Below are 20,523 nucleotides of genomic sequence, written 5' to 3'. Positions count from 1 at the left end.
GGCTGCAGCCAGTCGGCACCACAGCCTCAGCAGCACGGCCAGCAATGCACGTTCCCCTTGCGCGGAGCTGGACGGGTTTTTTTCCAATCCTCCTCTTTTTGTCCAAGAAAGCCGGGTAATTGCGGGAGCGCAAAGCGTCAGGCTCGAAGAAGCCTCAGTTCCTGGCAGCAGGCCCCCACCAAAGCGGCGATGCCCTCGTGCCGTGGCTCTGCTGTGCCCCGTGGCTTCAAAAGCCCCTCGCACCAGCGGCTGCAGAAACCTCAGCACCCCCGCGCTGCTCCCTGTTAGTGGAGACATTTCCCTGATTTCGCTAGCTGCACATCAGTACGTGCTGCACAGCCCCGCGAATGCAGCTGCTGTAGTCATAGGTGACAGTTCAAAGGAGTCGGTACCAGGACCATATTTCATTAATGCCTTCTGCTGCTGGGAACGCACCACTCTTTCATGTCCTAACTCAAAGCGTGCACTGCGCGCACGGTGTCACTCCAATAAATCTACCCGAAGCCTCATCTGAATTCTGATCAGCTGCTTCGTAAGAGCAGACAAACATCCCAGCGAGCTCCCCAGCCCTCGCCATGCTCTGTTTTATGGCCAAGAGGAAGCAATAACAATAAGCTAATCCTTGTTCTCATCTAGGGATCAAGGGAGCAGCATGGGAATTGTAAGCCCTGTGAAATTGCCTGAAAATTTACTAGTTCAGGCACAGTACCCACGCAGCCAGCCTTCGCTGAGATGGCCGATGAGGACGAAAGCACCGATAGCACTTTGTGTGCCTATGAGCAGAAATTATTCATAAAGCTTCCCTCGCTGAGCATAAGGCAGCACTGGAGAGCCACCAGACGATGAAAGGCATTGACGAACACACCCCAAGCAGGCTTCAGCTGAACCGGTGACACGAAGACCTCCGAGCACTCACAGCCTCTTTGGTTCAAGCCAGTTTGACTGCCAGGAACAGTTAAGAAAATTGTTTTAAAGATCGCTGTGTGACTGGGCATGTCTGGCTGCAGACATGCACACAGGACAGCAGATGCTCCAGTCAGTGTCAAGGCAGAGGATCCCGCTGCAAACACCACGTCACGTCAGCAGGGCTGGCACCCGGAGGCGAGGGCAGCGTGACATGCTACGTGATGTGGAACACAGCCGAGAAGGAGAGACCGGGAGGCACGTTTTGCCAGCATCGTGCATGTGTCGAGACGCTCCTTTCCTCAGGGCTGCCATGGGACAGCAGCCCAACAGGACTCTCCCGTGACAACTCGCACAAAGAAACCTGTGATTTACCACACAGCGCTCCTTGGAACTATCAGAGGACTGCTCACAGGTGACACCGTTGTGCCGACCTACTCAGTCGCTCGTGAACGGTGTAGACGAGGTCCTCCTCAGGGTACGGCCAGAGGATCCAGCAGGCCGCTACCCACAGACCTGCAGCCTCCCAGGAACCCGCAGCTGCTCTTGCGGCAGTCGGTCGGGCAGGCGCCCCAAAGCAGCGAGCCTGGCACAGCAGCTGCCCACCTCGAGCTCGGGGTAGCTCCCGCGGGCTGGGCCAGGGGTGCTGCCCACTGGAGGGGAGGTCCCACGTGGTGCAGGAGGATATGAGAGGTCACAACCTTCCCCGACCCATCAGCGGGTGACGGTAATCATTGAAGGTGCCATCCCTTGTCAATCTGACAGGCATGCTCAAACCCCTGCTTTAATATGCTTTAGTAAACTGTTTACTTTTTGTTTAGTACACTCATGTTTCACCTGTTTGCATTTTGCTTAGTATGCTTATGTTTAAAGCATTTACGTTTCGCTCTGAAACAGGAGTTTGGGTCGTTAAGGTTCACTGCTACAGTAAAATCTCTAACTTGGCACTCGGTTTGCTGCCCAGCACCCAAAGTCCCCCGTTGGCCTTGTCCCCCTTCCTTACAGTCGGGCCTGCACAGCCCTCTGACACCAACCGGAGGAGCGGGGCAGTTCTGCAGATCCAACCACCCTCTCATAACCGGGCTAAGACAAACCAGCCTGGAAATGTTTGTGTCTTGGTGGCCACAGACCCGTGCGCGTGCTTAGCGGATCCCAGTCCCGAAGACCCACCTCAGCTCCCCATGCCCTGCAATTGCATGGACACGGCACTGTGGCTTCTGGCACTAAGCACGGGATTTCTCGGATCTCATCTGGAGACGGGAGCCACAAGGTGACAACTTGCCTGTATTAGAAGCCCAACGGCTCTCCTCAGAAAGCAGAAGTCTTTCCGGACATGCCTGCCTGGGGATGGCTACCCGCAGCGTGTTTTCACGTGGGGAGCTCAGGAGGAAGATGCCAGGCGAAGAGCAAGATGCTGCGTGAACCACACGGAGCTACCAAACCTCCTCCTCTCCCTCTGCAGGACCACTGCTGGGATTGGTACAAAACCTCCCTCGTCAGAGGGTGCCCTGGGCATCACAGCACCAAGGCCTGAACTTCTCGTCGCTCCCCGTTGAAACCTTCCTGAGGGAACCCGAAGCTGTGCTCCACGTGCTCAAGGAGCTCGCTAAAGCCCAGCCTGTTCCAGGTGGTCACAGACAGGCTCACCTGTCGACTTTGGTCAAGAAGCCAGGGCTGCTAACCTGGTGCCCACAGCAAACCTGCCCAGGGGACTGTCTGCAAGAGCTGGCTTCGCTAGGACAGCGGAGATATTACAAGGGTCTCAGTAAGGACAGAAAATCTGCTCCTTTTAGCTGGTAAAAACAACAGAGCCCCGCTGCCGAGAGCCACCAGCCCTGCCAGAGGGCCAACCTCGGCACAAAGCCTCGCAGACGGGTGAAAGAGGACAGCAGGCACAGCCTGTCTGCAAGGCACCTCGTATCGTGCCAGATTGCAGCAGGGAGGGCACGCAACTGCGCTACAAACCATCCTGTTGATATTGCTCAGAAAATTACTTCTAAAACATTTATTCTTCTTGCTTGCTCCTCATCATTTACTCCTACCAGGACTGCGCTGTGGTGTGTTGAAAGCACTCCTACGCACGGAAGAAGTAGTGGGAACACCTTCCCAGATCTGCTGCCTACAGAGAACCCACACAGCGAGGCAGCCACGCTTCTACGCTTACACCAATAAATAACAGCAGGAACTCTGCTGCTCGGGCACAGACTGCCCTGAGCCAGCAGGTCCTGCCCTGACCTTCAGCAGAAGGTCTGAACTTGGACCACGGCACAGAGAGAAATTTTGAGTCCCAAAGGCTAAAAGTGAGCCAACAAATCAGGCATGCGGTCACTTGGGTACGCAGCTTTCTCTCCCTGGTAGGGGAGCTCACGTCCCAGGCACTCGGCTGAGCCCCTGACTTGGGCAGATGATGGCAGAGCAGCCGAGAGGGGCTGGGGGCTGCGACGAGCCCCGTGCCACGCCGTGCCCTGCGGAGGGACGGCTGCTGCTGGCACCCCACGGCTCGTCCCACGCGGTCCCACGAGTGAAGCCGTGCGGGGAGGACAAGCGCCAGCACAACAGGAGCACGTGCGTGCACAGCCTGGCACTTCCCGTTGTGCCATGCAATTTTTCCAGCCACTATTAACAAAACACAACAATAAATACGAATAACACTTACCAGCTACCTGCTCAGCCTACCCTTAGGTGATGCCACCTAACACTGCACTGCCCTGAGAGCAGAGAGGGGATTTCTCCAGCGCAGGAGACACCAGGCTCAGAGCAGCAGGGTCCTAAGGCACAAATCCTCCTGTCCCACGACTGCCTGGGATGACCAAGGTGGCAAGAGAAATCTCCTATTTGCCTGTTGTAAGAATCGTCCCCCCTGTGCTGCACTTCTGGGGGACAAACCCCCTTCAACACCTCTCTGCTCTGCTGCACCCAGCCCAAGCTTCTCCACTGCACAGAAAGCCTCCTCGCTATTTCATTTCTCCTCCAAGTCCTCACGTTTCTTCCTGCTGCTGCTATTTTTCCTCCCGTTGTGCTGTACCCACAGATATTGCCCTGTCTACCCAACCACAGCACCCGGAGCCAGCGCGCCTCGGCACGGGCCAGGCTGCTCCTGGCGCTGCTGAAGACGACGGGGGGAGCGCGGGGGGGGGAGCGGAGGATGCCGCTGCCCTTCTCCCTCTTTTGGGTATTCCCAGCAGACACATCAGCAGCACCGACAGTCCTAACCAGGCCTGCGGAGCATTATTCAAAGCCTAATTAGTCACTTAAATAACACTGTTTATACAAACAACCGCATGCCGTTTAACATCGAACATCACTTAGTCTATTAATTAATTTTACTTCCTAAATTCCTTCAGAAACTTCAGCGTTTGTGGAAAATGCTGCTCTCCAGAGGGCGAGAGCGCAGCTTTCTTCTCTGGATGCCTGAAGTCTGAGCAGGGCTGCCGGCGTCCCTGTGCCCGGCCCGCAGCTCCTTAGCGGCGATGACAGAGGGGCTCCTGCTGGCCTCCGGGTGCAGCACGCAGAACCAGAGGCCTGGATTTGTCACCTCTTATGGAGGAGCAATGCTTTCATCCCAACGGGACAGCTCTACGCCCGCCTGCACACGCACGCGAGGGCCTCGCTCAGCAGAGCGCCGGGGCTAACGGCTGCAGGAGCTCAGATTTACGCCGACGTCGGATGTGCCTGGAGAGGGAGGCGCGCGGGGACCTTGGGGACAAACGCCTTGCCGAAGACGAACGCGGGAGCAGCTCTCACTGCCAAAACCCTCTCCAAAACCTCAGCCACACCGAAGGGCGTCGCTCTGCCTCACCCCCTCCCCGTCCTCCCAAACCCACCGCCTCCCCTCCTGCCCGCGCCTCTTCCCTTCTCCTGCTCCTCGCTGCAGCCCCCACGCACGGTTCCGTATCAAGCGCTATTTCCCCCCTAGCTGCACCTATCGCTTCCATCAGCCCCTGGGTGTCTCGGCTTGGACTAACCTGGGAATCTGCCAGTGTGCAGCGGATTTTTGTTACCCTCTCCCCCAAAGGGGTAACGAGCTTGGAGAACTGGGTCCCTTTAACACAAAGGAAACCACACAGAGCAGCTGCCAGGGCGCAGGCGACCCCAGCCTCTCCAGGAACAGCCTTTTGCACTTCCCAAGTTGTTGCTGCTCACCTGTGGCTCTCGTACTGAGTAAAAGCCTCCTTCCCCTCTTCAGCCGTCGGCCTCCCCTTAAAGAGACTCACTCAAGAGGTTAAAAAAATTAACAGGAATATCATCAGTGTCTGTGCCAGCCTGCACAGCGATGTGCTACAGCCCCCGCACCAGCACACGCACGGCTGCCCCGCACACCCCGCTCGCTGCGCCGCTGTACGATCAGTCCAGGAGCGACTCCCGTGATTCCCACGCTCCTAGCAAGGCATTTCCCACCGAGGTTAAAAAACACCTCGTGCTCCCCAAGCGCAGGAGCTCCCACCCTCTGAAGCCAAAGCAGGAAAACGGGCAGCCAGCAGCAGGCAGCATGCGGTAAGCAATTTTTTCTGAAGGAAATTTAAAATAGCAAAGAGCTCCAAAGACTGCAAGTGCGGAACTAACGGCACAGAGAGGAGAAGCTAGAAGAGAAGATAATTCCTCCCCTCTCCTGTACTTCATCATCTGCCACCTCTACTTTGGGGGATGGTTTTTCGCCTTTCTGCTTGTGAGATGCTTACAGACTGGTGCTGACACCACACCTAGGATCAAGATGCCCCGTTCTTCATTTGTCCTTGGGCACTGTTTCAAGCGTAATAAAAATCAGGGAAGAAGCAAGAGAACTGCCTGCACACAAAGCACCGCCAACTGCAAAGAGTCCACAACTTAAAAATACTTCCCTCCTCTAATCTCTTGTCAGATAGAGCTATTTTAGGTGTTTCTTATAGCAGTGCAAGGGGAAAAAAAAAAAAAGATGGAAATATGACAGTGCAGCATCCTTTTAATTATAGCTATCGCTGCCTCACAGCTGTCACAGCCCGTTCAGCTCCGCTTTCAGGACACGCCTGGAGCGATCGCTGGGGCGCTGCGGGGCCCGGCGCACCCGCGGGTGCTCTCGGGGCAGACACGGGCCCGAGCCCTCGGCACCCGGGAAGGTTGCACGGATCCCCCCGGGGCCCGGCTCCGCTGCCCGACAGCCCCGATCGCCCGCCCGGGCTGCGACCTCCGCGGGGCAGCCTCGCCTTGTGCCTCATCAGCCTCCGCCACGCCGAGCTTTGATCCGCCGAGTGACTCCGGGTTCAGAGACCTCCTTGCCTTTTGCCGCCCAGACATGAAGGATGCCGAGTTCGAGTTCCCGAGCATCTCCGCTTCAGACGGGCGGGCTTTGATGCCGCGCAGAGAGCCAGTCCCTGCGATCCTGCTGGTCTCTTCAAACAGCCGCAGAGCCGCCGCTTGTGATCTGTGCCACAGAGCCTTCTCCTTGGGGAAGGAAAGCCACGCCGGCGCTCATCTCCACCTTGTCACCGCAGAACAGGCTGCTCCGAGGCTTCAAAGAGCTGCTCAATCTTAAATCCCCGCGACACGGGGACAAGTTAGGGAGTCTGCCTCTGCACAGCTCAGGAATCCCAGCAGAGGTTACGAGATAGAGCCGTGCCGGGCGCCACGCTGAAGGGCTGCTGGGCCCGTGTGGCTTCTCGCCACGGGGAAGGCGCCAGCACCACGCTGTGCAGCCCCGTGAGCTGCGAGTCCGGGACACGGGCATGCAGAACACAGGGTCACAGAGAGACCAGGTCCCCGCGCACGTCCCAGGGGACAGGAAGGGGAGGGAGAGCAGCCCCTGCCTCGGGCACCCAGGGAGAGCCAAGCAAGGGCACAGACACGGCCTTTGACCCTTTGACCTCTCCACACACCCCATTATTATTTTTCTTTTCTTTGTTAAACCAAAGCGTGGGGGGCCGCCCAAAGAAGTAAGCCCTCCACGCGGTAGGGCTGCTCCACGCCCACAGACTGCCACCGAGCGCTGCAACTGCACCCGCTGCTCCTCAGAGCCACGGGGTTCAGCCACGAGCGGCGTCTCGGCTCCGGCCCAGTGTCCCCCAGCCTCGCTGAGCAGCTCCTTGTGAAGCCAGCGAGGGCTCTCGGCATCTCCCTGCGTGCTGTAAGGGCTAACAGCAGATTTGGGGGCGTTAATACCCGTTAGGCTGTGAGAAGAGAGGCACGTGCAGCACCCTTCTCTCTGCTCTGACAGGAGAGAATCCTGAGCAGCTTCCTCTCTGCTCTGGCAGTGCCACAGCCCCGTCTCGCTCTGTCAGGCGGGGACACGGGAACTCCACTGCAGGTCACACTTGTGCGGAGGGGGCTTCTCCCACGAGGGCCACGGGCTGCCTCCGTCCCCTCCGGCAGGCAGAGTTATCACACAACGGAAAAATTGTTCTCCAAAGCTTTTAGAGCGGCTGAAATTCTACGTAAATTCTAAATAAGGCTGCCATTTGGATCAAGGCTGTTCCAATGACAGCCTCCGCAGTGACTCCCAGTGACCACAGACGTCACACATCAAGACACGCTTTGGCACAGACCCTGATCCAGGCAGTGAGAAATCTCGGTGCACCCAGAACCCGGCCGGCAGGGCTACTCACACGTACGGGGGTTTGCAGCAGCAGGGGCAGACAGCAGGATTTTTGCAAGGCAAGGACCCTGCCATTTACGCAGCAAATAGTACGGACGTTTATTCTGCTATACAGGAGGAAATAATAATTAAAGTGGCCTCCAGTCCCCAACTCTTTGAGTCTGTACTTAAAGAGCAAAAAAGGATCAAAGCAAACAGCACTGCCACAAGAACCTCCGATTTGGCTTTTAGTCCCCAGACAAAAGAGGGCCAGCTGAGGAACGCTCCCCTCATTGTCCTCCCTAATCCGTTTCATAACAGCAGCCGGGCACTGCAGGCAAGGCACTTCAGGAGGCAAAGCGCTGCCTGGGCGGTTGAGCAGACCTGACCTCCAGCCTCCCACCTCATCCCCGCGCTCCCAGCGTGCCGTGACCACCCAGAGCCGTCCCGCCCGCCCTGCCGCCTCCTGTCACCCGTGGGCCAGGAGCACGGAGCCAGCCCGGGCATCTGGCGGGCTCGGAGGGGCCAAGAACATCCCAGCGGCGCTGGAGGAGCCGACACGCACGGCTCGGGGATGCTCTCACCCAGACCCGTTGCAGGCACGGACGGCCCTCCTGGTAACCAAGCAGTCAGCCCCGTTCCAGCGGAGATTTACAGAGGGTTTTTTCTCTTGGAAGCAATAATAGATGGACAGCAAGGATGAGACAAAATTAATGAACATAGTAATTACTCCCAAAGATGCAAATAGGAGCGATTCCTCACCCTGAGACATGCCTGGAAAACAAGATTAAAATGTTTAGGGGACATATTCTGGAAACCAGAGGTAATAGAAGAGATAAAACGTATTTACAGCATCTCACAGGGGATGTGTACTTTTTAGGTAACACTACTAGATACTAAATTCTGCCGAGGACAGTAATATTCCACTTCTTACCGCAGAGTTAAAAGGGTGCCCAAAAGCAAAGCAACCCAACAGAGCGTCCTTCGTGGCAGCCAGAAAGGCAGGCTCTGCCCCGCACGCCGGAGCACAATGACAAACACAAAGAGCGTCTTAAGCACATAAGCACCATTAATAATCTCTGCAAACAGCACAACTCAACCAGCAAAAAGGAGGCTGGGACGGGAGGTGGCCCACAAGAACACTCCTCTGCTGGTGTGTTCGAGCAGGAGGAGGGCAGGCTCGCCGTGCCCAGCTTCCCTGGTGCCTGCAGAGCCAAGGCTGCCAGCTAACAGCCCGCCTCGAGTACCCACCAGCAGAAACAATTTGTCATGTGTCAGCTCAAATCAACTCTTACGAGACCACTGTGCTCCCTGAAGCAGAAGGCTGCCAGACTCCGAAGGAAACTCCAAGAAACCTAGCTGGCCGGCGCCAGAGCCAGGCGACACGGAGAGCAGAGCACTCCTCATCTTTAACACGCCTCGGTCCTGGGCAGCACCTCCCGCGAGGCAGCCATCAGCGGCATCCCTTACTAAAAAGGCCTTGGGCTTCCAGCTACTGCTCTAGGCTGAAGCTCCTCCTAGCCCAGAAGCTTCACGCTCCTCGCCCCGCGGCACAGCACCGTGCCCATCCGAGGGAGCCAACACGAAGGCTGACGCTTGCAGACGTGCCCTGACAGCACAGAGCGCTGCCAGCCTGCGGTGGGTCATCAGGATTGGAGCGAGCGCTGCTCCTCTCCCAGCCAGCCTCTCCCCCTCCTTCACCTCAGCTTCCTTCCGCCACCCCTCACTCATCCTCATCTCCTTCCCGTGTTTTCCTCCCTCCTGCCCTTTACCTGCTCTCCCTGCAGCCACAGCACGAGGCCCCGCGAGCCACACCGATGCCTTTCTGAGGGGGTAACCTCGCAATTACAAAGCCAAAACCTGGACCTGAAACCTTCCAAGCAAAAGCAGAGATTTCAGCTCTACTTCCCTGGCCAAACCTCAACGTGAGCAGCACTGCCCTGCCCGCCTGGCCGCTCACAAAGGGCCGGCATCATCTCTGCTCCTGCCCTGTGGGGTTAGGGGGAGCTGCTAAACAAGGCAGAGGGCAGGAGCAGGCGCGGGGCTGATTTGCTTGCGGGAGGCGGTGCCCACCAAGGCAACGTCAGCTCTACCAGGGCTGCGCTGGCAAAGCCCCCAGGCAGCTCAGAAAAGCCCAGGGGTCTCCTGTCAGCACAGGACAAGCCAGCTCCCTGAATAAAACACCTTTAAGGAAAAAAAAAAAGCTGTTTCACTAGAATAAACACAACTGAGATGGAAATAAGAAGCAGAGTAAATAAGACGAGAATACTTGAAAGAATCAAACTACAAGTGAATTCACACAGACCGAACTAATGACATAAAAACCAGGCCTAGAACCCTTTTGGGTTCCCTCCCGAGCACCACCACAGCTCCCCGCGCCCTGCCCTCCCCTCAGCCCAGGCCCTCGCGGGCCCCACGTGCTGCACGCTCCTGCAAGAGCCACCGAAGGCCAGGCCCCGGCCCCCAGCGCTGGCCCTGTTGGGGGGGGGGAAATCAGCCCCACAGGTCTGCCCTTCGCTGGCCCTGCCTGCAGCATTTTTGCCACCACCGTTGCACAGTTAATTAGCGGGTGCCAAAATCAATGTGAGAGGTCTTCGCTGTTGCTCCCGGCTCAGCAGCTCCATCCCCGAGCTCTCCGAGGACAGCCTGGCGAGCTCCCACTTCAGCCATCGAACCGCTCAGGGTCCCAGGAGCGGCCTGGAAAGCCAAATCCCACCCCCCTGCCCCTGCAAACGCCAGGCTTGAGCACTTGCAGCTCTGTGCAGAGGCAAATCCTCAGCCCAGGACTCATCCACCAGCTCCACGTATCCCAAATGGCAGCGGGCTTCAAGTGGTGTCACTCACCTGAGACGGATCGCAACCAGGAAAAGCTCTCCTGCTGCAGAAGATGAACACTGGCCCCAGAAAAGTTTGTCTGCAGGAGGCCTGAGGTTCTTGGATGGAAAGCTCTCTAATCCGCAAAGGAGGTTAGCTTATATCAAAGTGCGGGGGAACAGGAGGAAGGCAGGAGATCTAAAGGAAGGATGAGAGAAGTAGGAGACACTGCTGCCAGTCACCAAAAAGCAGCTGCCTGCCCCAAAACCCTGCAACAGGGCCCTGACTGACACCGCACATAAACAAAAAGTCAGAAAAGGAAAAAGAAAACAGCAAGCCTACAGCAAAGAACGTGGGAAGTACAAGGCAGGCAGGCACAGGGCATTCCCCTTGGTATTGGCAGCGCCAGCACGAACCTCAGCTGCCATTTTTTCCCAGAATTTACTGAAAGAGCATCTGATGCCTCCTGACAAGTCATATTTAGGCACCATTTTGTCTGTACCAGGATTTCTCGCCAGCCACAGGGACTGGCATCAGCTGCACAGCTCTCTCTTGCCAGCCTTACTCGGACAGGATTGCCGTTTCCTGCCAGCCACCCTCCTGCTGCTGGAGATGCACCTGCAGGCAGGCGAGGCTTCAGGTAGAAACCCTTACCACGGCTCAAACTCCCAGCTCTGAGCAGAGGACAGCAGGTCCTCCTCTGAAAAGTTTACTTATTTCCAGCTCTCTGACTTGAGCAGATTTCAGAGAGAAATCAAATGGCTGAGGAGCTCCAGGGCACCCGCACTGACTTCCTCAGCAAATTCCTATTGTGTTCTTAAACAATGGAAAATTTTCTGAACAATGAAGGGAACAAAAACCACGCTAGCCACCAGAAAACCAGCTAGGACTCAAAGATGTTCCAGCCAGCAAGCTCGCCCTCTCCTAAAGCGATGCTCTGCAAAAACCCAAACAAAGGAACTCATTTACAGCATCACCAGTGAATTTCTTTCCCCCCACAAAACTTGCAAAAGTGCCACCCTTGCGAGTGCCACTATGATTTCCGACAGCCTCCTGCTGCTGTTGAGCAGACTTCGCAAGCTTCCCCGCACACATTTTGAACTTGATTGCTCCACGCTCGTTGGAAGAAAAGGAAAGGAGTGCCCTAAAGCCACTTGCTTATTCCTGACATGGGTGCAACAACGCAGATGCACCAACCCCGCCTGTACCCAGCCGGCTGCTTCCCACCGAAGGAACGAGAGCCTGGCGCCCGGCTCTTCAGCTGCTAACCCTGCCAAGGACACATCTCCACGAGCCATCACGCATTAAGCAATAACGCTGCTTTTAAAACCTTTTAAGACCAGAGGTTCCAGCAGAATCTAATTCGCTCGAGGCTCCCGCTGGAAATTTTGCATAGTGTAACAGTTTATTTTGTGGGCAGGAGGAGATCAAGAAAACTAATTCCAACTACAAAGGAAAAACTCCCACAGAAGTAGCTGCACCACGGCTGCAATCGCGAGCTGGCCAAGTACATTTTAGGGGTTACACGTTTTCACCTTCACAGTCTTGGAAAAGGAAACGGAGTGAATTTGGGCTGTATGGTCCACCATTTGTTACTGTCTATCTACTGATGCTTACTTGAAAAACAAAATTTGATTAAGCCCCACAGTGCTGCTTAGCCTGCCTTTGAAATATGCCCACATTAGTGGATCATTACAGTAACTGAAATACGGCTTTGTATGGGATCCTTCAAACAGCATCCTAAAACATTTACAAATTAAACAAGCCTCTCGCAGAGAAATTGAGACAGAGCGTTTAGCAAGGGCAAAGAGATGTTTACAGACGAAAACTGAAATGAGATGTGGAGGCGATGAGGCAGAGAGGTGCCGGAAGGCTCCTCTGGACCTTGTCGAGAAGGTTCTCCACGTACCAGGCGCCACGCAAGGAAGCGCGTGCTGGCGCCCGGCGAGCAGGAAGGGCAGCCTCCCCGAGCCCCCGGGAGGCCTGCACGAGCTCGTTTGGGGTTAGGTGTGTGCCGGCACAGTCGGACGAGCCCAGAAGGTGCCTGTGCTCTTCTGTGTGCAGGAGAGATCCAGCACAAGAACTGCAAGGAGCAGAAGAGTGAGCAGTGGAAGAAGGACAACAGCAGAAGCAGTGGAAAGAGAAGGGCGTCCTCACGTCCTCCCCCAGCACCCGTCACACGCTCCCCACACAGGCTGATACGCCTGAAGTCCGAGAGCCAAAAATGCACGGAAACAGCAGAAAAGCAAGAGAAGAGCAACCAGAGAACACGTTCAACGTGACTGGGAAGATCTAGCCCCGCACACTGGCTTAACACGCGGTCCCTTACGCCAAACCCTCTCCCACAAGGGGACAGCGTGCACAGCCAGCATTCCCCAGCAGGGCACCAGGGCGAGCTCCTGCCGGTGCCTTCCCGCCCTCAGCAGGCACACGGGGCCTGTTCCTTCTCCCATCCAGGTTTCTGGCGCCTGCGGGAGGTGAATCCACACAGCCTCTGTCCCAGGGGAGGACGCCCGGGGCAAACCGGGAGGAACTCTGCTTCTCTGAGAACTCCTGGGCGGCCTGAAGCTGGCGAGTGCTGGAAAACACCGGGAGGGAGCGGGAAGAGTGAGAGAGAGGAAGGCAATGCAAGCACGCGCCTTTGTGTCCTTTGGAAACCAGGCCAGAGGATTCAGACCAGCAGGGACAGGGAATCTCAACAGACTGATAAAAGGGGTGCACGACAGCGCTCTCGTGGCACGCAGCGTGAGAAATACAGTGCTAACGTTTACGTGGAGCAGACAAACAAAGGGAGCTTTGGTTTCTTGGGGTAAAAGCACAGGCAGGTTAACGAGTCAGCGCCGGTCACAGCAGCACCGCCCGACGCTCGTGAAGCAAAGCAGCAAGTGAATATTGCATGAGCCTCACAGCTCAGGCTTGAGGAGACCCAAGGTCTGTCTTTTCCTTAATAGCATTTGTGGCGATACCAAGGGTTCTTTGGCAAATTATTTACTCTGAGAAATCATTTTCTTTGAACAAGGGTAGCCCACGCCTGTGTCCTCTTTCACACACGCCTGGGAGAGGCTGTGCGGGCAGCTCCTATTTCCACGGCGATACACCGGGTAGAGACAAGCCCCAGCCCGAAGGCAAACCTTCCCAAACACGAGGATGGCCGAGCCCTCACCGGCATCAACCCCAAGGAAAGGGGGCTGCAGCTGCCCAGCTCGCAACGCTCGCTTTCGTGAGAAGCAGAAAGCATCAGCCTACAAGAAAGAGAAAAGGAAACCTTGCGAGGACACACCTGGATCCATTTTACAGGAACATGATAAAAGATTCACAGCTGCTGCCCGTGCTGGGGATCAGCAACAGACAGCCGAATTCCCGGTGGCCCTGCTGAGCTACCAGCATGCTGAATCTATTATTTAGAGGCAAAAAGTTCAGCCTGGCATATAATCATTGAAAGCTGTCAACTTCCAGCCTATCCTGGGCTTCCTCTGTGTAAAGGATCCTTCCCTGTGAACCACGGACTCCTCACCAACTTCACATCACAAAAGTAAAACGAGCAGCTGTGGCAAGGAGCAATCCATTATGCATCAAGCTCTGAGCTCCCCAAGACACACAGCACAGGGCAACGTTGGCCAAAAACCACCTGAACGTATGAAAAAGCTGCCCAGGATCCTTCCTGAAGGAAAAAACTGGTAGAGGTGCACCGGGAGCTGCACAGAAGAGCTGGCACACAGAGCACCCCTCCTGCACTGGGGCCAGAGACTCCGCTAGGGCCCACGCAGGTCCCGGCTGTCGAAGGCCAAGCAAGCACCGAACTCGCGTGCCCAGCAGTGCGACTGTCCCCTGCCTGCTGACGTGTCCCCTCCTTCCCACCTCCACGGGGACCAGGCGTTTCGGGACCAGGCGCTGCTGCCCACTCGCCCCTAGAGCCGCTCTCCCATCAGCACCAAGGCAGGCTGGGGCTGGCTCTGCGCCTCTCAGGCTGCGTCGAAGCCTCCCTGGCGCTTAGAAGCGGCACGACCGGCTCGCATAAAGGATGAAGGTTGCTGAGCCTCCCGCAGCCCTCCCAAGGCAGGAGGGATCCGCGCGCATCGCAATCAGCAGGCAGCAGCAGCGCTCGGGAAGCGCGGCTAGACTGCAGCACGAGGCTCAGAACGAGCGAGCCTCCCGGTCACAGGTACTTCCAGAAAGCTGCTCACCTACAGCGCTCTTCTCCATCCCTGGACGTGCCGAGAACGAGGGTTTAACGCTTCAAACCGGAGCAGAGCGTCCCTCCGACTCGTTCGAGGAAAGGACGGGCAGGGGGTGTCTGCTGGGGGGGCCGGGCTGCAGCCCAAGGAGCTGCGCGAGTGCCCATTTTCTCCTTCTGCAGTTCAAGGTTAAACATTTCATTTGCGCTAATTTCCAAATCTGCCTCTCTCAAAAGCCGTGCCAGGTAATTAGAATCATTATAACTATTATTAGACCATAATATTATTATAGCATTTTTGCTACACTTGACATCTGTTGGCTGATAGATTTAACTGGTACATAAGAAATAATTGCACATAGATTTCTTGCAAATGAGCACCAACACGGAAGACATTAAAGCGTTCTGCGTCGAAAAAGTTAATTTTATGAAAGCACGCTTGAAATAAAAATTCTAAAATTAACAGTTAAACCTTTAAAAACTCTCATTAAAGCAACTATTTTGGTTCAAAATAGGCAGCTGTTAAAAAAAGACAAAAAACTGTCTTTTCTGTAGGGGCTTAAAGGAGTATACCTGGCTCGGTGTCTCTTCCAGACCAACATCTGCATCGTCCTTCCCCCATCGCAGTGACCCAGAGGTCTCTAACACACCCTCCCATCTTCCTCTGTCTCTCTCTGCAGCAGGCCTTTCAGTTATTTGCCAGGGAGTCTGGCTGTGCAGACAACCAGCGTAACCAGAACTCTTACAGCCTGCTCACTGAAAATCCTCCCGACTTATCTGCAAACCCGCACCTGGGATAAAATACAGCCTCTTGCATCCTGTGAAGTCCAGAGGGCTTTACAACCTGGATTCAGGCTGCAATTTATCCACCAGCAAGACTCAACTGTATCCAGAGTGGAACGCAACCTCTCCACCGATATTTAGCTACAGCACATAGCCCCTGCTGCAAGAAATGAGGAAAAATCCAACAGAAATCACAGGCGTGCTTTGGGGAGGCTGAATTTTCTTCCCTGGAATTGAAATTTGGTCAGGGTGCCGACATCAGCCATGGAGTTTATTGCTCAAACACAAGAACTAGCACGGCACAGCTTCTCCCTTACGCTGGTGATGAAGCACAGCCAGAGGCAGCAGCTGTGGCCAGGCACCTCGAGCTACCAGCCTTGAGAGGAGGAAGGGATGAAAAACAGAGGAACCCTGAGCTCTCCTTGAATTCTGGGGGCCCGAGTTTCACCCCCCAGTTACACAGATGTGCAAAGAAAGATGTTACAGTGGACTGAAGCACACTTTGTAAGAGGACCAGCCTCTTCACCTTCAGAAAGTTGAACACAGCAGCTCCATACTGACAAAACTTGGGGGCAGTTAGAGCACTGTCTGGACACTGACATTTTCCCTAATTAAGGCTATTTCATCAGTTAAAGCAACTCCTCCTCCTCAGCTCAGTTTGCACTGCGAAGGTGACAAGCAGAGCGCTGCTGGAACAAGGCATCCTCCAACTGCTCCCACAGGGATGTCTCCTAGGCCTAGCGAAAGTCCAGCTTGCAGAACACACACTGTGTTCAACGAGATTCATGAAAGCTCCCGAAAATCACCCGAGCCTTCAGAAACAGGGCACAATTCCCCCTCAAGAGAGCTGCCCATCACACCTCCAGCCAGCACAAGGGAGCTAGAGCAGGCTTTTCCCCATATCCCTCAGAGGCTTTTTGGCAACCCAGAAGAATCGAGACGAGGTGAGCTCACCTTAATGAGGCGCAGTACTGGCTGGAGAAGGAAAACAAAGCAACTCACCCACGCGTGCGCTCCAGGGGTAGCTTTCAGCGATTCCCTGTTGCAAAGGGAGAAAACGTCACGTAGGGACCCTTGGAGCTCTGTCCAAGTCTGCTTCTATTCATCCTTTCCATTCATGGCCTGCAGAATGAAAGAGAAAGTACTTTTATACAACCTGAAAGGACGCCCAGCAGTTAAGAGCTAGAAGCACTCCAGAGGTCATGATCAGAATTGATAAACTGAAGTAAAATTCCAAAAAAAAAATCCCACAGATCAATAAAAAGAAAAGCAGTAAAAACAAGGCAAAGAACTACCCTTGGAGAAAGCAAAAGCAAAGATCAGATGCACAAATGCAGCACGGGGGAAAACCTCTTGACGGAGGTAATGCCGAAGAAAATCAGGAACTAGACTAAAAACGTGTGTCAGCGTTGCAGCACCACAGGTCCAGCAGCAACGAACTAAACACCATTCTGGGATTTAACAGCATAAAATTCACAGCTCTGTAAGACAAGAAAGGGAATTAGCAAACGCAGCTAGGCCGGGGAGGGCAGAGCTGGAAGCTAGGTGCTGGTCCTGCTCCTCCCAAAGGCACGAACTGGAAGGGCTGTGCCACGACAGGAGCAGGCAGCGACATAACATAGGCAGCTCGTAGGAAGCTGCTGAAGGGTTTCTGCATCCCCGCTCCCCTCCGGACTTGTTCCAGCTCTCAGCACCTAACAGTTCCTACAAGAAGGACAACCATCAGCTGGGTCTCCCTGCTTGTTGAAGGCAAGAGACAGCAGCAGGCTGCTACCTTTGCTGCAAAGGAGAGTTAGGCGAGGTATCGTGCAGCCACAGCCGCACATCACAGCTCACCCCAGGTGTGAGGGACCAGGACCCACAGCTGGGGACACAGGAGGCACCGCAGGCACCGGGCGATACCCACGGAGACCCACGTCAGGGGTCCTGCCACAGCCCTACGGGAACATGCCTGCACCCTAACACTAAGCCAGCACCCGCTGCCATCAGTCTGACCCTGAGCATCCCCCATCCAGCCCCGGGACAGGAGCAGGGACAAGGTGGCTTTTCCAGCCCCATATTTCGTTTTAGCACCCTCCATCTGGCCACTCCTACACCACTAGAGCAGTGACATATAAGAGCTAAATTAACAGCCTTCTCTTCCCAAAAATACAATAGAGTTGCTCACGCTGCTGAAAGGGCACCCACACAGCAACACAGCACGAGCACGGCCGTACCCGCTCCAATTCATGTCTGTGGTACCTTTCAGAAATGAGGCTCTTCAGCTGCACTTGCCACCAGGCCAACCTGTGCCATGGGCTGCAGCCTTCCCGCATCCTCACCCAGCTCAGCTCCCTGCCACGCCAGAGGCACCGGCAGCAATCCTTACCAAAAGCACTGCGAGGATCTAAGTGCTCACTGAAACGAGGTATTTCACAGAGCGTGAGAGCAGCTGTGCCCATGCAGCTGATAGATGCACGCACAGCTGCACCACACTGAGCAAAACCCCGGCTGAAGGCTCTGCCAGCAATCCGGCAAGTGGGCAAGAGCCACAAGTCCTGTGCAGAATTAGGGCTTAACTTCCAGGAACATTTAAGATTTCACAGCAACTCAAATTGTATTTATTTATTTTTCTTTTTTGGAAAGGGAGCTTTACGAACACGCTGCCTCGCAAACTGCAGCCAGAAGAAATTTGACAAAGCCTTTGTTAACACATGCCGTCTCCTTCCACATGGCTGTTTCCCAGAAGATCCCCAGTGTTGTGGCATTATTCATTTCAGGCGCTAAGAATATCTGTGTTAATAATAAATAATAACCAGCTTTATAGGGAGCTTATCAACAAAGCGCTCAACAAATCTTAATTAAAGCTGATCCACCTACTCCATGCGTGGAAAGTTAAACATTATTTCTCAGAGGGGAAACCTGAGTGGTAACAGAGCTGAGGTGGGTTATGAAAGCCACAGAGGGAGTTGGTAGCAGAGAGGATTAGCACGTAGAAGGACTGACTATTATCCCTAAATTTATCGCAATAATCCACTGCCTTGCAGTAGAGTTGATGTTCTCAGTGTAGAGTTGATGTGCTTTCAATCACACCTGCCCAGCTTGACAACACTGGTATTTAATTAGTCCTCCATTTCTTTGCAAGGTAAGAGCAGGGAAAGAAAAAGGGCTTGGGGGTGATCGAAAGTTTTTGCAGCCTTTTTATTGCTCGTGCTGAAGAAATTCTCAACAGTGAGAAAGGAGGTGGCAGTGGCAGGACCAACACCAGCAGTCTCTAGGGCACGGGCAGAGCTTTGCAGGCTGAAGGGCTGAGCTGACACCTCATCAGGAACTGCCTGTTTCCAGCTTATTTCTTTAACAGAAACATATTTGTACCCCTTAAGATCTAGCAAACACATGGCCATACAGAAGGCAGACCCAGGAACCTGCAGACATGGTCCTCACCTCTGTCAGCTGCACTCCTATACCAAATTGAACGTCAGAAGTCTCTGGGTCAGTATTCTGGATGCTTCCACCACAAAACACCTTGGAGGTGGCTGAAAAATATCAGTGTGGGCCAGCCCGGTCATTTAAAGGCAGGGTTAGGGAAAAACAGAGAGAAAGAATGAAGTCCATCCCCTAATAGCACTACCCCTAGAGCATAAACAAATTCTAAAGGATGACGCGGATCAGAAACACGTCTGGTAAACACTGGGGCACGTTACCTGCTTCCTGACCCACACTACTGCACTGAGAGCCCTGCAGCGCAGCCGCGGGCTGGAGCAGCCTCCCTGCACAGGTGGCAGAAGTGCCTTTGCTTGGGCAGCCTGTACTTCTCTGGCGAGCAAATTAAACGGTGTCAGCAAAGTTACGCTTTGTGCCCCTAAACTGTGTTTGTACTAGGCCAGTTCCAGCAGCAAAACACCAAAAAATAACTTGCCACGAGGAAACGGCGCCGACAGACCTTGTTAGTATAAACCCAGGCCACATTGCAAGGCGGGCGGCGTTGGTTATTTGTCAGAGGCTACCTCAGCAGGAGCGCCAGCCGCTGCTGGAGCCAAACACCCTGAGGTGACGCCCCAGCAGCGCCTGTACGCAGATACCCCGCTTGCTCGGCCCCCGGCTTCACGCACCGGTTGTGGTTTCACTCAGTCTGCACTAAGAGGGCCGTACGCAACCGCGTCCCTAAGTAAAGTTTTAAAACCCAGGCTAAAAACCGCACCGCCGAGCCCAGACCCTGAAGGAAAAGCCCCGTGAGCGGCCCCGCGCTGCAGCCGTGCCCTGGGACACCTTGGGGCCACCTCAGTGGGGGTGTGAGCGGGTCGGGGCACAGCTGAGCTCTCCCTAGCTGGAGCACACAGCACGGCCTTTATTTTTTATTATTTTCCGGTTATTTCGACAACACGAGAGCCCAGGCGGCTGCCTGCGCTCCCCAGCCGCCCTCGGGCCACAACAAACTCCTTTATTCCACCTCGGGGCCTAGCGCAGACCCCGTCCCCGCCGCACTGCGGTGCGCAGCGCCCAGCCCCAGCCGCCGCCGGCCCCTCAGGGGCTCCCCGTGCGCGGCCCCGGCCCCATGCGCGCCCCCGCGCCCGCCGCCCGCCGCGCCCCCCACTCACCGCTCCGCACTGCGCGTGCGCGGCCCCGGCCCCGCCCGCCCACGAGGGCGGGAGCGCGGCTGAGGGGAGGGGGTGCGGAGCCGGCGCCGTGCTGAGGGGACGGCGCCATGTTGGGGGCACGGCGCCATGCTGAGGGCACGGCACCATGCTGAGGGGACGGCGCCATGTTGGGGGCACGGCGCCATGCTGAGGGCACGGAGCCCTCCTGAGGGCACGGAGCCCTCCTGAGGGGCACCCCCGAGGCGACCCGGGCTGCAGGGCCCGGCAGCCGGCCGGGCTGTTGATCCTGAGGCCGCAGGCTTTTTGTTTGTCCCGCAGTGTGAAGCAGCCCCCTGGCACTGCTGTCCCCCCCATGGCCATAACCTGTCACTGCCCCCTGTCCCTTGGAGCTGCTGAGGCAGCTTGTCCAAAAACTGCCTAGCCAGCACAAGCTGGGAGAAGAGGCAAATGAAATGTGGCATTTGTACTTTGCAGCCATCCCTGCCGTGCTGTGGGGAGCACCGTGCTGCAGAGCACGCTGCTGTGGGACAACAGGGTGCTGTGCAAGGGGCCCCGTGTCCTTGGTGCTGTCAGGAGAGAGAAAAGGGCCGATACTGCAGCTGGGAAAATTTGCCTTTGGCTGCCAGCTTCGTTGGCAGCCGTTCTGGTGCCTCCTCACGCTGTCCCCACACTGGGTGGGTGGAGGAGGTGACACCCATGCCCCTCACTGCTATTTTGGCTGCAGGTCT

The 20,523-nt window shown here is 55.6% G+C and overlaps 2 protein-coding genes across 6 annotated transcripts in view; both read right to left on the bottom strand.

The window, feature by feature from the left end:
• Positions 1-19,897, bottom strand: part of SIL1 (SIL1 nucleotide exchange factor) — a 93,941-nt gene extending 74,044 nt beyond the window's left edge. For 2 of the 5 annotated variants that reach the window (XM_040573109.1, XM_040573112.1), the window contains exons 1-3: positions 19,796-19,836; positions 18,642-18,733; positions 16,221-16,340 (exon numbers count right to left, since the gene is read on the bottom strand). The gene's annotated coding sequence lies outside the window, so the exon portion shown is untranslated. Of the gene's footprint in view, positions 1-16,220; positions 16,341-18,641; positions 18,734-18,901; positions 19,515-19,795 lie in introns of those variants that run through there. The other 3 variants (XM_040573111.1, XM_040573110.1, XM_040573113.1) reach the window with 3 other exon arrangements.
• LOC121077700 lies at positions 5,052-10,621 on the bottom strand. The gene is made up of 2 exons (XM_040573114.1): positions 8,032-10,621; positions 5,052-6,998 (listed from the first exon to the last, which is right to left on the bottom strand). Exons 1-2 carry the CDS (start codon positions 8,217-8,219, stop codon positions 6,272-6,274), a joined length of 915 nt encoding a protein of 304 aa, XP_040429048.1. The 5' UTR covers positions 8,220-10,621; the 3' UTR covers positions 5,052-6,271.
• Positions 19,898-20,523: the final 626 nt, after the last annotated feature.

The sequence above is a fragment of the Cygnus olor genome, chromosome 14 (genome assembly GCF_009769625.2).
Source record: "Cygnus olor isolate bCygOlo1 chromosome 14, bCygOlo1.pri.v2, whole genome shotgun sequence".
In the NCBI taxonomy this organism is placed as follows: domain Eukaryota; kingdom Metazoa; phylum Chordata; class Aves; order Anseriformes; family Anatidae; genus Cygnus; species Cygnus olor.
This window is presented reverse-complemented; position numbering and strand designations above follow the sequence as displayed.

Excerpts from the sequence above, each read along its gene's own strand:
- LOC121077700 (XM_040573114.1), bottom strand. The coding sequence starts at position 8,219 with ATGTCTCAGGGTGAGGAATCGCTCCTATTTGCATCTTTGGGAGTAATT. Across the intron at positions 6,999-8,031 it reads CGTGCCTGCAACGGGTCTGG|CACGCAGGGAGATGCCGAGA; the intron begins GTGAGAGCATCC and ends TAGCCCTTACAG.